At 34.4% G+C, this 18,378-nt stretch overlaps 1 protein-coding gene across 3 annotated transcripts in view; it reads right to left on the bottom strand.

Annotated features, from left to right (window-relative positions):
• The window catches only part of HACE1 (HECT domain and ankyrin repeat containing E3 ubiquitin protein ligase 1), a 103,209-nt gene that overhangs the window by 40,521 nt on the left and 44,310 nt on the right, over positions 1-18,378 (bottom strand). For all 3 annotated transcript variants that reach the window (XM_017543778.2, XM_037743964.1, XM_017543781.2), the window contains 5 exons: positions 17,796-17,878; positions 9,211-9,307; positions 8,935-9,036; positions 7,884-7,990; positions 2,320-2,470 (listed from right to left, as the gene is read on the bottom strand). In XM_017543778.2, the coding sequence (XP_017399267.1) occupies positions 2,320-2,470; positions 7,884-7,990; positions 8,935-9,036; positions 9,211-9,307; positions 17,796-17,878 (540 nt within the window). The remainder of the gene's footprint in view (positions 1-2,319; positions 2,471-7,883; positions 7,991-8,934; positions 9,037-9,210; positions 9,308-17,795; positions 17,879-18,378) is intronic.

Genomic DNA, 18,378 nt, shown 5'->3' with positions numbered 1-18,378 from the left:
CAATGAACATTCGTGTGCACGTGTCCTTATAGTAGAACGATTTGTAATCCTTTGGATATATACCCAGTAATGGGATTGCTGGGTCAAATGGAATTTCTATTTCTAGGTCCTTGAGGAATCTCCACACTGTCTTCCACAATGGTTGAACTAAAACTAGCTGAGTTTTGCAATTAAAGTGTTTTACCAAAATGAAAGTTCAAAATTTAAGAGAAAATAAGTGATGAGAAGAAATTGTAGTTGTGAATGCTGTAGAAAATACTACCTTAAAAAAAATGAAACAAAGATACCAGAAGTATTTACATATTACATATATCATAGATATGTGACAAAACATAAAGTTTGGGTTCTATTTTTTAAACATAAGCTAAAAAGGGAAAACAGAGATAACCTCTTCTACTCTGTTATGTCTGCACTGACTGTGTAGGTAGAAAACTAACATTCAAACCAAGGATTAAATACCTATAGAGAGGCTACTTAACATATACTTTCTGATATCAGCTAATAGCAGATTCAAATTTTAACCAAAAACATCAGACAAAATTGAATATAATCCAACGCAATTTGAATAATGGTGACCACTTCTATGCCTGATTTGATTTTATATTCATTACAGGTCAGTAGAAAGGATGAGTCAAAGTCAAATCACGAGTAGATTCCCTCACTATCAGAGTGAGCCATGCCAGAAAACATTAAAAACAACTTTGTATGATATGAATGCTTGAGCAGTAAAGCTTGCTTAAAACAGTACTGATAAAAAAAAAAGTGGGTCAATAATGTAGATCAAAATTTTACAAAGACAGTAAGTTGTCAGTCCTAAGTTCGAGGAAGTGGTATGTGAAAAGCCACAAGAATTACAAGAATGCATAACTTCATTCTTCCAGGAGGTGGCACAATAAGAAAAAAAGAAAACAAAAAATGCACACACACGTGCACACACAGGCATACATATATGGCTGAAAACTTTCCTTCCTAGACTGATTTTTTTAAAGAGAATAAAACAGATGGACAGACATTTATACATACTTTTCTAAAAGACTACCGTAAAGTATTAATCTATAGGGTCAAAGTTCTTGCAAACTGTTTATTTTTACCTTTCTGCAAAAATTCTCCATGTAAGAAATGAATCATTTAGTATAGAACATTAATTTAGCTTTGAATTTTACCTACAGCAAAGCTGTCAATCCTAACTAGTTTTCAAGGAATTAGCACATAAAAACACTTATATCGCTGTTTTGATAAATAACCTATATTTTATACTCAAATCATTGTTTAAAGAAATATAAGTTGGTTGGGTGCAGTAGCTCACACCTGTAATCCCAGCACTCTGGGAGGCAGAGGCAGGCAGACTGCTTGAGCCCAGGAGCTCGAGACCAGCCTGAGAAACACAGAAAAACCCAATCTCTACCAAAAAATATAAAAATTAGCCAGATATGGTGGCATGCACCTCTAGTCCCAGCTACTCAGGAGGCTGAGGTGGGAGCATCACCTGAGCCCAGGGAGGTTGAGGCTGCAGTGAACCATGATTGTGCCACTGTACTCCAGCCTAAGCAACAGAGTGAGGCTCTGTTTCAAAAATAAATACATGAATAAATAAAAAAATGAAGTTATTAAATTACACATTTTTCTAAAATCTGTTATTTTAAAATGTCATCCAGAAAACAGTAACAAATGTAATCATAGTCATATTCATTTTGTTTACTTCATAAAATTATAATTTAACATGAGTAGCAACACTCCCTTGGATTTTACATGAACTCATTCTTCCAAGGACTTAATCCATATGTGCTTATACAGAAAGGCAGCTGGAGCAATACAAAATGTTTTAAGAAAGTATCTCAACAATTCTTCCTTGCAGTGATCTCAGAAATTAACTGTTAGTAAATCCAGTAAATGAACGTAACCTTACTTTAAAAACACATACACAGACACATACCTAACACACATATCATATTAAAATCTAAATTAAAACTGCATTGATTACCTTCCTGATAAGACATACATTTCTTTCAAAAGCATGCTGGCTGCATATTATATTAAAAACCAATAACTTAATAAAATTAAGTTTAAACATTAAATATCTCTACCCTTAGAATAAAACACTAATGAAATTAAAAAGTTTATTTGTAAGAAAAATACAGAAAGCTCACCAACTTGCTGTTATTAGACAGAGAAAAGAAAGGTATGCCTAATTTTAAAAGTGATATGGCTATAAACCAAACTTACATCCTGTTCATGAGGTTCCTGATTAATGAATGCATGCTTTGTCAAATTCACCTCTTTTACGTCTGTCTTCCTAATAATGTCATCTACTTTTCTCACCTTGAACACCTGGCTTCTTGGAGTTTTATTCCCATTGTAGCCCATATCAATTCCATTACTGGGGGAGGATGGACCAATTCGAAAGACGTGACAAAATATTCTCACAATCCTTAAAAGGCTCTTCATTTGGGCATCATAATTGCTAGATAGGCTGAAAATAAAAATTAAAATATGAGATTAGATGGAGTAAAACAAATTACATCTTAAAATGCTTATTTTAAAACATTTTCATCCCACTGACCATCTGTTTCATATTATAACTGGAGTAAAATTCCTTTCCTATCATGATAGGAGATAGAACGGTTTAACAAGAAGTTACATTATTTGAATTGCATATAAATGAATTACTATTTTTTAAGCACCCAAAATATAACCAATGATCAAAACTTAAAATATGAAGAAAATCACTCCTTTAGAAGAGCTGGTTTCTTGTGGCAACAACTTCAAGGCAACTCCTAAACTTTTACTTTCAAAAGTATATTTGTAAATTAAATTTATTCTTTAGAACTCTGATTATATTTCACAGAGACACAATGGTATAAATCATCATATTATTAGGCCAATCCACAACTGTTTAAACAAAGAGGCTAAACTGAACTGTCTGCCACTATATCCCTAATCTCATATCCCCTTCCCAACCCAGAATAGTAACCAATTGTTCACATATAGAACATTCACAAATTGAATAATTTTAAAGTTGCTGTTTACATTAGGTTTGTTCTCTATATAATGGGCTGTCTTAAGACTCTACATATAGATAGGAAAAATACCCCTACAATGAAAAAAGACTAAAATTAATTAACACTAAATCATATTAAACATAACATAAACTCACTTTTACTAATCAGAAAGCCCTAAGAATCCCACAGTACCTTGGGACTGAATACCAATCATTACCCTTCCACAGAAAAACTGTAGGAGCTAGGCTAAATTTGTATTGAATTTTATTTTTGTTGGTTGATGGTGGTTTTATTTTGATATCTCTAACATCAGTTATCTTATATAACAAATGTTGGAGCAAAGTAAAGAGTTGCATAAACTTCTGGGCAGAATGGCAGAAGCTTCTGCCCTTTTTAAAAATTTAATTATCAAAAGCTTACTGTCTCTTCTCTTACATATTTTACCCAGTTCACTGAAATCTTCCTTTATGATATTTATAGGTATTAATATTAAAAAAATAGTAAGATGATAATGGCAAATGTCTACTTTAAAGTATTTGTTTGATAAATGTCAAATTAGTGGGCATTTTCAATCCTGGTGACATGAATCAAAATTTCTTGACATTTTCACTTTAATATTCATGCATTTTATCATTGTAAGACTCATGAAATTGTTTTAAAAGTCAATAAAAATTAGCTGTCAGCTACCAGTGTTCACAAATTATCAATAGCTATTGCTGTCCATACAGCTATAACACATTAGCAAAGCCTTTTTTGCTTCAGTAATTTTGAATCAAATGTGTACAGAGTGATTAATTTAGCTTGCACTGATTTTTACATATCTGTCTTTATGAAATAGTGATTCTAATTGTATATCATATGGAACTAACAAAATTAAAATGTAGTTTGGTTGTAACCATCGCCTTTTACAGTGTTGCAGCTTTTGGAAAAGTTAACTACAATGACTCTCAAATTCTGTAAGAGAGGTGTGAATTTGACTTTCTTCTGCAAAATTACCACATATACAAATATTTGTTTTAAATATCTGATCTAGGAAATACGTCAGGAGTTATCTTACTTTAAGGTAAAAAGTATTTTCTTAAACCATGGAATCTGACATTATTAATTATAAATATAGTCTAACAATTTTGTATTACTTTACTCAATTGGAACTTCTTCCAAGCTGAATCGCTGCTGCAAAAAATATCATTTCCTCACTTTTCAACCAGTGAAGTATCTCTTTTGTATTATATAAAAAGACTATAAAATCTAAACCTCATATACCCTTCTCCAATTGATCATAAAATGATCATTTGTTCCAAAGTTAACATGTTTTAACAGAAAAGTTTAAAAATTAATTTCCTAACTCAAACCCCTATCACTGTAAAATCCTCACCTTTGGTTTATATGGGTATCTTCTTAGTGTCTTACTTAGCATATTGCTATGATTTTTGTGTTCATTTCCACATCATTAACTACCTTTACTTCCAATCATAAATATAGAGAAAGGAAGATAAATCTTTCATTTCAATATAAATATAACATTATATGCAAAAGTCTCAGTAATGTTTATCTTTAGCAAATATCCCTGAAATCAGTTAGATAATAGGCTACCAATTTTTCAATAAGTATGCTGGATAACACCTTAGTTGTCATTAATTAACATATATTTGAATCAGTTACTTTCTTAACGAAAATTTCTGTTAAAACAAAGGTCAAAATTACTTCACATAGTGGGTTAATAAACATAAAATGATTCACAAATAAATGAACAAAAGTGAGATCCTCTACAAAATTCATTAAACATAAATCAGCAAGGGGAAACAATCTGTATTTGAAATCATCTTAAGACATAACCTTTTTAACAGTACAATAAATTCTAACGAATAACCAATACTCACTACCAATCCCAACAATGAGATATTTACAGGCCAAAAATGGCCAAACTAATAACAGATTCTATAAAGCATTTGGAACATAGCATTGTAAGTGGTGAGACAGTACAGTTAAGCAGAAGAATTTTTTGTTTGTTTGTTTTTTGAGATGGAGTCTCACTCTGCAGTGGCCAGTCTCGGCTCACTGCAACCTCCAACTCCCTGGTTCAAGTGATTCTCCTGCCCCAGCCTCTCGAGTAGCTGGGATTACAGGCATGTGCCATCACGACCAGCTAATTTTTGTACTGTTAGTAGAGATGGGGTTTCACCATGTTGGCCAGGATGGTCTCGATCTTCTGACCTCGTGATCCTCCCTCCTCTGCCTCCCAAAGTGCTGGGATTACAGGCATAAGCCACCACGCCTAGCTAGCAATTTTTTAAAAACTACTATTGTTGGCCAGGCACAGTGGCTCATGCCTATAATCCCAGCACTTTGGGTGGCCGAGGCGAGTGGATAATGAAGTCAGGAGATCGAGACCATCCTGGCCAACATGGTGAAACCCCGTCTCAAATAAAACTACAAAAAAATTAGCTGGGCATGGTGGCACATGCCTGTAGTCCCAGCTACTCGGAAGGCTGAGGCAGGAAATTGCTTGAACCCAGGAGGCAGAGATCACAGTGAGCCAAGATCACGCCAATGCACTACAGCCTAGACGACAGTGCAAGACTCTGTCTCAAAAAATAAAAACAAAAACAAAAAACAGCTACTACTGTTTTGGCCACAGATTCCTTTTTCCTCCCGTTTCTCCTGTCCCACTAACCACCCCGCAGCCCCCATCATTTTTAGAAGCTATAAATAGCGGATTTAGAACCTAGAATCTGCTATTTACTACTGAAGATACAAATCCAGGTTTATTATTAGCTTGGCAAATCATTTAACTTCAATTTTTTTATACATAAAATGGAGATTACATCTACATTATAAAGTTACTGTAAGGTTTAAGTGAAATAATATATTTGAATATTCCTTAGCTTAGTACCTGCTTAATAAGTGATGAAAGTAAACTTTCATAGATACATAAAAACATAAATGCTTTCTGATTACTGTGGAAGTATAAACAACATGACAAATATTTAAGAAGAAAAAATAAGTTTTCTATTGTAGGAAAGCAGGCTAAATAGTATTACAGGTGAACTTAAAATAATAACCATCATCACCTCTACTATATCATGGACCCCCTGCTTTGCATTTTACAGCATTATCTTATTTCATTCTCACAACTCATTAAGATATTTATTGCCAGTTTCCAACAAAACGGAGTAAAATCCTGACTAGAATGTAATTTCAACACAGAGATCTTGTCTGTTTTATTCATGATCACCTCACAGATGGTCTAATGGATGGTAGGCCCCACAGATGGTCTAATGGATAGTAGGCCCTCAAAAATATGCATTTGGCTGGGCGCAGTGGCTCACACCTGTAATCCTAACACTTTAGGAGCCTGAGGCAGGTGGATTGCCTGAGTTCAGGAGTTCGTGACCAGCCTGGGTAACATGGTGAAACACCAACTCTATTACAAATAAAAAAAATTAGCCAGGCATGGTGGTGTATGCCTGTAATCCCAGCTACTTGGGAGGCTGAGGCAGGAGAATCACTTGAACCTGGGAGGTGGAGGTTGTAGTGAGCCAAGATTGCATCACCGCACTCCAGCCTGGCCAACGGAGTGAAACTCTGTCTCAAAAACAAAAAAAGAAAAAAAAGTATTAGATGGATGGGTGGATGTTGAAACGAAACTCCAGAAAGTTAGTTGATAAAGTCACACAGTAAATGACAATATCTGGATTTAAGCTTGAGTCTGGCTGACTCCAAAGCCCATGCTTTTAATAAGCATATCTGAATCTTACAAGGGTTCCATGAAATACATAAATTACTGGGAAATAGCTAAGTGGGAGCATTATGGAAAGCTGGAATTCAATGACTGTTATAGACAAAGTCTATAGGTAGTCTCAAAGGTAGAAATAGAATAATTTTTTAAATGAACAAATGGTATATTGGGTAGAATTGCTGAAAAAGACTAAATGGTTAAAAGAACAGAAGAAGGTGATCTTGGAATCATGAAGCATAAGGAACCTAGCAAAGGTTCTTTTAAGTAAATAGTACAAAACGGGATTCCAATCTGAAATACATGAAACGTCCCAAAGAAGACGGAAACAAATGGCTAAAATAATAAATTTAATAATATAGCTGATTTAAAGAAAAAGCATGGTGTTGGGAGGAAAAAATTTCAGTGGTAACTACAGAGGTGGGATAAGATCATGACATGTCAATCCATTAAGAGTGGAAGTAGTTAGTAAAATGAATAATATGAAGGGGAAAGCATCCATATCAGAAAGGGGTCAAATTTGTAGGCTAAGAAATAATAAGACAATAATCATTTTTCAATGGCTGCTTATTCCTAATTGGGGTAGCCAGCCACATAGACAGAAGTGTAGCTGCAGGAAAACACTTCATATATAAAGTCAAGTAATATAAGGCATTAACTCCATGAACTTAGTGATGAGCCATTAAAACCACAGGATCTTTCAGAAAGAAGAAAGAACTTAAATGAGGGGAACAGTTCAGGGAAAAAACTTTATAAGGAGTCATGAGGGTACACTGAAAGGTTAAACAGTAGTTTATACCTAATTTTATTTTTATTTGATTAATTAGCAGTCAAGATTTCTGAACTTTCTTGATTATTCTTCATGTACATTTACTTACATGTCTAGTTAAGTAATCATTTCACAAAATTCTAGATGCATATGCTCAAATTCATTGCAGTATGTTCTATTTTTAGTCTCTTTATAGACACTAAAATCTCTTTAGCAATAGTTGATTACCCTGGTCCTTTCAAACAAAACAAACCAGAAGTCAGCAAATTTTTATAACATGGTATCACTGACAAAAGGCATCCCGCAGAATAAACTACTCAGGAGGTGAAGCCAATAGACACTGCTACCTATTGATTTCCTCCTATTCAGAAACACTTACCTAAGCAGTTTATGACCATTTGTTGTAGCAACTTCAGCAAGGCTTGTTAGAATCTTTAGGTACTGGCTTTCACTTTGCTGAGACAAATGCTCTAGAACTTGCCGTAACTAAATTTTTTACAAATAAAAAACCGTGATTGCATAGTAATCCATTAAATCTTATCAAACAATTAAGTACCTATTAATTCAGTAAGTATCTTAAAGCCAATTAGTCAAAATCAAGTCCTTTAGTTATTTTGCCTCACATACATTTAAAAGCTAATATAGAGATATAATGATATATAATAAAACCTTTGTTGAAAATCACCCAGTTACAAAACAATAATAAATATAGATAAAATTTAAAAATCATCAAGTATAGTTTTGGAGATTTAATTCTAAACTTCTAAAATAAAAGAGAAGTTTAAACTCTGCAATTTTTCTAAGACTAAAACTATCACAAATACATAGCTCAGTAAACTAGTGACTACCAATCATAACGATATTCCTCCACAAATTATTTTCCTCTTGCCATGGGAATATTCTTTTTTAAAAAGACAGAGAGCATCATAGTGTCGCCCAGGCTGGAGTGTAGAGGGCAGTAGCATGATCTTGGCTCACTGCAGGCTCAGCCTCTGGGCTCAATCCCTCCTCCCAGCTCACCCTCCCAAGTAGCTCAGACTACAGACATGTACCACTACACTTAGCTAATTTTTTTTTTTTGTAGCTAATGGGTCTTTGTTGCCCAAGCTGGTCTCAAACTCCTGGGCTCAAGCAATCCACCCACCTTGGCCTCCCAAAGTGCTGGAATTACAGGCCTGAGATAGCACGCCCAGCCTACTCTAGTTATCTTAAGGAGAGACCAAAGACCCAGAGGGCAGATTTATATGACCAAATATTAGCAAAAACCATATTAATTATTATCTAATATACCCTTATCTTATAATGCAGATAATCTAATTATTGGAATATTTGTGACAATAAGGAAAATTACTAAGCTAAGCACGTTTGTAAAATGTCATATATGCTAAGCATGAATAAAGCTTCTTCATCTACAAGCACAAACACATTACCATGTTTTCTCGGAGGTCTTCATTCTGTGTCATTTGAATAATAGTCTGAAAAAGCCTAGGGTGATATTGAATTAATACTTCACAAGTCTCTCCATAACCACCCTAAAAACAAGAATTAAAGTTATTCGGGTTTAAAAACAGTCCCTTTTAAAGTTCATACTTTTCACACAATAAAAAAACTTTGCACCTACCCTTTCATTGAAAAAAATAATAATTTTACCACTCTCAGTTTCTATTAAAGAGATAAGGGGCTCAGAATATAAATTAAAAGCATACCTGTACACATAAATCCAGAGGAGTTACTCCATTTTTATCTGGCAGATATTTGGCTCCTCGTAACAATAGAATCTGTGCTGTATCTCTCTGACCATGACTGTGTAGAAATAGAAACAAATTAAAAATACAATCCTTTTAAAGTCTTTCTCTATATATTGTGGATAGTTAATATGAGTCAATGGAAGAGTAACAATTTTAAAAATTAAGACAGGAGGATGTGAAACACAGAAAAATACTTTTCTCAGTGTTAAGCGCCATGCTTTCACTATGTAGACCAAAAAGTGACCTATTACATTTTAGAACTGAATTTGTGTCACATTTCCTAAAATAAGTCATAATATTTCGGGGATAAGTAACTACTACTCAGGCTTCTGCTTTATGTTTTTCTTACACTTACTTCCTAATCCCTCTCTCCACCTTAGCTTGACCATTTGCAACTCTAGGCTGACCTTCTTCCTACCACACACATCCAAGTCTCTACGCTTGCTAATCCAAAAGAACCTCAAGAGTCAAAACAAGAGAACATGTTATGGCATATGTTAAAAAAAAAAAAAATTAAAAGGAAGGAAGGACAAAAGTAAAACTTTTAAGATTTGGGGGAAGGGGAATATGAGACAGGGTTACTACTCAAAAATACTATCTAACTTTCCACCTTCATTTTATCAACCCACTCAGTTTGGCTTCTGGAGATAGGTATTCAGTCTGTCCTAGAATGAACTCTCCTATTCACATGCCTCATTCCCTGATTGCTCTCTTTCTTATAGAAGCAGAATTGGTAACTATCACTCTGAGAAAAGACCAAGCTACTTAGGGGGTAGTAGCCACTGACTTCTACCAGTCTCTTATTCAATGAGCTCATCTGATCCTAGATAAAGGCAATAAAAAATAAGCTTAGAATCCAGGGAGATTAATGTTAAAGGCTGATTCTTTGGAAATGCCCAGGATCGGGCGCCATGGCTCATGCCCATAATCCCAGCACTTTGGGAGGCCAAGGTGGGTGGATCACCTGAAGTCAGGAGTTTCTATTAAAAATATAAAAATTAGCTGGGCATGGTGGCAGGCACCTGTAATCCCAGTTACCTGCAAGGCTAAGGCAGGAGAATCACTTGAACCTGGGAGGCGGAGGTTGCAGTGAGCCAAGATGGCACCACTGCATTCCAGCCTGGGTAACAAGAGCAAAACCCCAAGAAAGGAAAGGAAAGGGAAAAGGAAAGGAAAAAAGGAATGGAAGAGGAAGGGGAAGGAAAGGAGAAAAGAAAGAAAAAGAAGAGTAAGAAAAGAAAGAAAAGAAAAGAAAGGAGAAAGGGAGGGAGGGAGAAGAAAAGCAAGAAAAGAAAAGGAAAAGAAAACAAAAGCCAGGCCTAAATAAGTTGTACAGTTTGAAAGAGCATGAATCCAAAAAGTACTTTGTAGGTGAGAAAAGCAAGTAATCAAACACAGGTGAAACTACAACTCAGGCACCTGGGCTTCTAGACCAATACACTTTCCACAATGACACTACCTGAAGAGGCATGTCATGTCACAAAGAAAAAGACTACACATATTTCTCAGACACTTACCATGCCTGAGAAAAACAAAACACCATTTATTCTCTTTCACAAAATGGCACAATATGAAGAATAATTTATAGCCAATTGGAATTAAAGTTTTTTTTTTAAAAAGAAACTTAATTAGTATCCTACTATGAATCTAGTGCCAGAAAACCATGCAACAGTTATTATAGATATATCACTCTCTTGATACTTTATTACACTGATTATCTTCCTTAATACCAATAAGACAGAACTTAAGAATAATATCTAATTTATTTTAGAAAAATCAAAAAAGTAAGTAAATCAGCAATCCCTCTGAAAGCAACAATAATCAACTTTACTAGTATCAAGCAAGAAGTCCTCATCAAGCATCACTTGTCATTAAGCTGATAGTGTTGGTCAAGACGTTATAAACTATAGATAATGGTTATTATTTTATAATTTACACTGTTCCATTCTTTAATGTGCCTAAAAATAAAGGCCAAGTGAAAAGCAACTAACTTGAGCTTAATTTACTTAGGGATATAGTGATACTTCTGCTAGTAGCCAAGGTTCTGAGGAATCCATTTTATAAAACTGCTGTGTTCAATTTTAATGATATCTCTTTCACAGTTCTTTAATATCCATGTGTCCGATTTTTTCCAATTAAATTGGAAACTTCTTGTCAGTAGATTTGTTCCATAGTACCAAGCATTGCAGTTGTCTTATAACATGCACTCAGTACATTCAATGAATTATACTACAGGCTTTAACTTTCACCATCTATTTGACAAATAAGTATTAAAGACAGCACTGCACTATAGAAAACAACAAGAGACTTGAAACACAATTTATTTAAGATATACTAGGTCACAAGCATTATGCTCAGTCCTCTGTCCAAAGTCTAACTTAATACTGACATTGTTAATAAGCATCGTTAAATTAAGCAAACAGAAGGCCATTAACCTGAGATTGTCACTATGCTTTTGAGTTCCTCTGTAACAAACTGCAACCTAACTTGGAAGTGTATATTTTGCAACAAAGAGTAGGTTTCAGCCAATCAGACAGCTAATGTGTCACACCACAACCGAATTAGGCAAACGTCTCAACACATCATGCCCAAATAAGGCAAATACATGCATAAGGGTAGCCATTCACATGATTTCTCTACTTTGCTTCCATATTCAGTTTATAAAAGCTCATTACTTACACACGCTGGGAAGACCTCTTTCAACCCCTTCTGATTCTGAATGATTCATGAATAGTTTATCATTTAAATAAACTTTAAATTTAACTTTTCTAAGGTTTTTCTTTTAAGAGTATTCACTCAATTTTTCAGTTGAGAAAACCATGGCTCAAGAGTATAACGAAGTTGCTCAAGATGAACAGTTACATGGCAGAGCAGAATTTAAATCTGCACCTGTTAGAAATAACACTTGGAGTCATAAGGAAAAATGAGCACTCAGACAAAGGATTTTTTAGCAAAGTAAATTTACTTTTGTGTAGAAGGGTGTCTTGTATGGCTGGTTGTCATGAGAGTACTTTGAACAAAGCAGAGTAGTAGTTTTTATTTTTAATGTGACTTTTGTCTCTGTGTCTTTTTCTTACTGGCTAGGGTTGGACTGTATAATTTAAACTAGGCTTGATTGGCTAAACATTTAAACTTTTTTAGATAAGGACATGTGATGGGAGAGAGAGGAGAGAAGGAAGGGGTCGTCTGCGGCGAACTAGAGAGCTAGTTTTTTTTTTTTTTAAATAAGAAAAGGAATGTGAGCTGGCGTTGATAACACCACTGGTGTTGTGGCATGTATGGGCATGTAGTCAAGTCAGAAAGAAGAAAAGGAGAAGAAAAAGTGGGGGTACTGGAAATTAAAGAATAAAAGGTTAAGCAGGCTCTTTGAAAAGAAAGTTTGCTTTATCTCACAGCACCAGTCTGACTCCAAAATCCTTCATCTATATCATGCTGCTCTAGCAAGATAAATAAACATAGAGACTGCCCTCTATGTTCTATGCCCTCTAAAAGTAAACAATCTAGTACTCAAAAAACTACGGTATCAGACACAGGAGAATATGTGCTACAAGAACAATGCAATGGGGATCAGATAGGATGAACAGACAAGATCACTATGTATAAGCAGGACAATGTTAAATACACAAGGTAAATAAAAAAGTCTCAAAATAACTCTGTACCATATATAGCAAAAAAAGGATAATCAGCAGGACGAAAAAGAAATACTAATATAACATTTTTAGAAAGCCAGAGTCATTTCTAAAACTACACAGAAATCTCATTTATGATCAGTTGACATTTCATTTCAAAAATGGATTAAGAGCCAGGTGCCATGGCTCATATCTGTAATCCCAGCACTTTGGGAGGCTGAGGCGGGAGGATCACTTGAGGCCAGGAGTTCAAGAGCCACCTGGACAACATACCTTGACTTTATTAAACATAAAAATTTTTAAATTAGTTGAGTGTGGTGCATATCTATACTCCCAGCTACTTGGGAGGCTGAGATGAGAGAACTGATTGACCCCAGGAGTTGGAGGTTGCAGTGAGTTATGAACACGCCACTGCACTTCAGCCTGGGTGGCAGAACAAGACCCTGTCTCTAAAAAGTAACAATTTAAACATAAGAATAAGTTTTAAAAAGATTTTAAAACAATAAACAATAGCTAATAATATATAAAATCTGCACAACATGGTTAGGAACTCAAGGGCCTCATCTGTAATTCAATTAGAACAATCCTCTTTCAGACTGCTCAAAGTGTTGCATAAAAGATTTTTCAGTTTAAATAACTATAAAACATTACTCAACAGATAATCATTCTTTATAAATGAAGTTAATATTTTTTGAGACAGTCTCAATTTTTTAATATTGATTGAGATAATACTCTCTTCAAGAAAATGCCTATGTATTTCATGAAAACTAAAAAGTTGACAAATATTTAATAAGAAACCTGTGCTGGCTTAGAACTAGTTTCTCAAAAACTTTCAGCCTCCTAACTTTGGACTCTTTCATCATTATAAATTTGAGAATTTGGCCAAAGTGTAAATAGTACAGGCAGTTCAAATATTTATTATTGGGAATGCCTTACGAAACAGAGATCATATTTTCTAAAGGTCCCTTCCTATGCTAAAAGTTTACAATTTTAAGTCTAAGAACTCTTTTACATGGCTACTTTGATTTGGAATACTCTAATTGAACGGAGTTGCTTCACAGTAGCTACAAATCCACATTCTGAATCTTAGCCCTTTCTGACTCTATTAGAGACCTCTAAAACTCCACTAATGTCTCACTAATTTTCTGTATCTATACAATTCCAACTAACCTTGCTTTTCCTAATAGAATAAAAGTTATCTACAGGTACAGAAAATACCTGAAAACCATTATACATCCCAACCTTCATTTGAAGAACATAGTTGAGGGAATTGGGAACATCAGGATTGAATATAAAACCAATCTAGTAATTTCAGGATTTGAAATATTGGTAGCAATCACATAAAAGACCTGAAAACAAAGGTGTATAAAGATGGCAGAGAGAAAAAAATCAATGTGTGCCTAAATTTTCCTAACAGAAAGCATGAGGTATATAGTTTACATGAGTTACAATGTCCTGCCTGGAGTATTCAGATAAGAAAAGTGGCTGGAAAACACTTTCTATCATAACTTTAGGTCAAAATCCATCTGAAAACGACTCACAGAAGCACTACATTACATTACAGGGCCAGGTGCGGTGGCTCACACCTGTAATCCCAGCACTTTGGGAGGCCAAGGGAGGCAGATCACCTGAGGTCAGGAGTTCGAGACCAGCCTGGCCAACACGGCAAAACCCCGTCTCTACTAAAATACAAAAATTAGCTGGGTGTGGCGGTGCACACCTGTCCTCCCAGCTACTCAGGAGGCTGAGGCAGAAGAGAATTGCTTGAACCTGGGCGGCAGAGGTTGCAATGAGCTGAGATTGAGCCAGAAGAAGAATCATTTCTTAGAAAGAAAACCCTGTAGAGCAACTAAATTAAATGAAGACAATACGATTTTATGAGTGAAAGAAGTGTGTGAGGGCTTAAGGAGCACCTTTCAACTACTAAGTGTTGAATATTCTGCAGAATATTAAACATCTGTAAAGATGACTTTACAGAAGTCATCACATTTAATCATCACAATAATCTCACAAGGCAGATATCTCTACTTCCATTTCACAAACAAAGCTTCAGGAGTCAAGAATTTTGATTAATGTTGTATAGCTTTGAGGCAGGGATTTGAATCTGCCTCCACAACCTAGGTCTTTCTCTTGTATTTTAATACCATCCGAAATTTAATTGCAAAATTCAAATACAAAGGAAACAGTTTCAGTAGCTGACACTTAAATATGACATAATATATTATATCTAATAATACTTCTCAACAAATAAAAACCATATATTCCATTTAACCTTTATCTTAGAGCCCTCTAATTTGTCTTGGGGGTTAACTTGTTCTATTTTCTGTATTCCTTTCCCTTTAATTTATCAGAAACAACACATTGGGAATAATTTATATTTTTAATTTATACCTATAGCAAGATATCACAAGTAAAATTAAAAGTGTTCCTGCAAAAGAACTACGTTCCATATGTATTATTCTTCTACAACAATCAACTTGGTTTTTGGTTTCACATTTCATCACAGACTTACTTAACTATTTTTATTCAAAAAGATCTAATATTTGCTAAACTGAAACTAAGTGATGGGAATGTTAGGAGAAAGTATTTCTTAAAAATCCTTTTGCTATATCCCTAAGCTCAGACTAACTATTATAGGAATAACCCAGTTCTGCACAACACTAATATACCTCTATTCTTTCAACTATTATAAATGGCATTGTTTTTTATAAGATATTTTTCACAGTGATTCATTCATTCAAAAACATCTACTAAGCATCTAATTGCAAAACACTGTACCACACTTTGACATAAAGTAGTAAACAAAATTAATACAGTTCCTGCTTTCATCGAGTTTTCAGGCATGTAGGGAAGACAGACTATAAACAAGTAAATAAACAACTACAAAATAGGAAGTGCTATGAAAGAAATGACTGTGATACTGCAATCAAAAATTTAGGGAAAGGCGTACCTAGATTGTTCACTAAAAAGTAACTTAATTTAGCAATAACATGAATAAGAAGCAGTCAGCTCTGTAAAAAGCCTAGGGAAGAAGATTTCAGGCAAAACAAACACCAAGTAGAAAAGCCTGCTAAGCTGGTTGCATTTAAGGAACTCAAAGAGAATCAATGTGGTTAAAATACAGTGAGCTAAACAAGAGTGAAATCATGGAGGTCTCACACGCCGAGGTATAACCTGAATATATTTGAAATGCACCAAAGAGGCACTGAAAAGTTTTACGTACAGGGCTTAAATACAAAGCGACTAGAGTTGGTTCTTTTTTTTTTTTTTCTTTTAAGATCACTTTGACTGCTGAGCAAAGAGGTTAGAGGAAAACAACATAGGAATCAGGGAGTCCAGTGAAGAGATTATTGCAGTACTCCAGGCAAAAGGTAACAACTTTAGGGTGGTTTAGGTTGAGTTAGAAGTTGAGATTCCAAACATATTTCGAAGGCGTAATTTACAGAACTTTACTAATAAATTCCAAGTTGACAGAGAAATTTAAAAATAATAACCTAATCATTTCTAATTTAAACAACTGAGAAGATAAGGCTTCTACTGATTAAGATGAGAAAAAACTGGAGGAAAGGTTTGACGAGGAAAATCTGAAGCTCTATTTTGACACGTAAATATCTGAGATTCTGTGGTATTTCTAAGTGATTATGTAAATCAGACAGATGGACATTCAAATCTGGAGCTTCAAAGAAAGGTCTGATCTAAATAACCCTTCAAGATAGAATATGATTTCAGAGAATCAAACGATGATATTATTCATAAATTCAGGACACTATGAAAGGAACAAGTTTTCTAGCCAAGCAACCAAATCATAAATATAAAGTAAGAAAATGGCTGGTATTGGATAAGATCTGGAAGTCTAGAAATCCAAAAGCCCCTGAATTCTTATACAAGATTATTAAATAGATGATCTGAATCGGTCTCATCAAAGGAACATCAGAGACCCCAACAAGACACTAAACAATAAAAAAGCAGATCTTTCAACCTAAAACCAACCTCCAATAAAATAATACAAAACAGGAAAAAAGAAAAAGAGAGGAGCTTTCTGGAGAGCTCTATATCTGAATATAAAAGCCTAAATAAATATTAAAATTGATATAATTTAAATCAAAAAGAGGAATCACTATACTGTTCTGTGAACTGCTCCTAATTGCAAACTACATTTACATAATGTATAATATATAATATATATGTGTGTACATATTTTTATATATGTGTGTGGGTGTTGGTGTGTGACTGTATATGTATAATTATACTGTTAGCTCCTTAGGGACTAAAGTTTATTACTGTATTATAACACCTACAACAATGCATGACACAGTGAGTGCTAATTAAACATCTGCTGATTACATGAATGAATAAGCGAACGAAATGTACACGTCAAGAAAATGAACCAATATGGAAATACAAAAATAACTTCATGTATAACAATATCTAACAAGACTGACTCAATATTTCTTTTCTTTTTTTCTTTTTTCTTTTTTTTTTTTTTTTTGGTTATAGATACAGAGAAAGAAAAGACATGGCTCTGGAAGAAGATATATTCCAACAGCTTATCCCACTGGAAATGACCTGGTTACACAACAGTAAACTGTGGGAATGACCAGATTACTGATTTGTCTTTTGTTAATAAGTACTTAGTCTAAAATTGAAGTAATCAAGGAAATCAAAAGCTCCCACATATAACATAAAAACAATGGCAATTAAACATAACAGAAAATACTTTTCCTCATGCAGTTAAGTAATAGAACCATAATATTTCATTTTAAAAGAGAGAGTATACTTCATCTTAAAAGAGAGCACAGTATTTGTGGGACAACAAGAGAGTTTTAGAAAATACAAAGAAATGTGTGTGTCTGGAAATAGAGTATATATACAACATTCTTTAATAGGAGCATCTGGAAATATAAAATATCATACCTGCAAGCAAAGTACAATGGAGTGGCTCCTGATACATTTGGCCTGTTAATATCAGCACCACTGTCTAGCAAGCATTGCACTGTCTGAGGGGAAAAAAATAATTAAAAGTAAGGCCAGAAGAGTCAAACAAAAGATACAGTTACCACAATTTTATTCCTTATAAGGAAAGTTCTTCCCACAACTTGAAGCTCTACATAGGAACTGAGTGGGCACGTGACAATTATCATAGCTGGGCAAACTCAACTTTCTGTAAGCTCTCTTAGTTTCTCAGGCACAACACAATATATGTGGAATTAACAATGTAATAGAAACTGTGTTAATCTGGAAGTCTTTAGAGTAGCACTGTATCATTAAGTAGTCAGTAGTCACATGTGGCTACCAAGTACTTGAAATGTGGCTAAGTACAGCTAAGAAACTAAATTTTTAATTGTATTTAATTATAACTAATTTGAATCTAAACAGCAACATGTGTCTAGTGAATTAGACCCCATTGCTTTAGATACCTGAATTTAAATTGCTTTAAATACCAGAATTTTTCACCTCTAAAACAAAAAATAAGCACCAGAGTAATAACTTTCCCAAA

This window comes from Cebus imitator, unplaced genomic scaffold (assembly GCF_001604975.1).
Source record: "Cebus imitator isolate Cc_AM_T3 unplaced genomic scaffold, Cebus_imitator-1.0 Scaffold160, whole genome shotgun sequence".
NCBI classification, from domain to species: domain Eukaryota; kingdom Metazoa; phylum Chordata; class Mammalia; order Primates; family Cebidae; genus Cebus; species Cebus imitator.
Note: the sequence above shows the minus strand (reverse complement) of the source record. Positions and strands in the feature narration are given on the sequence as shown.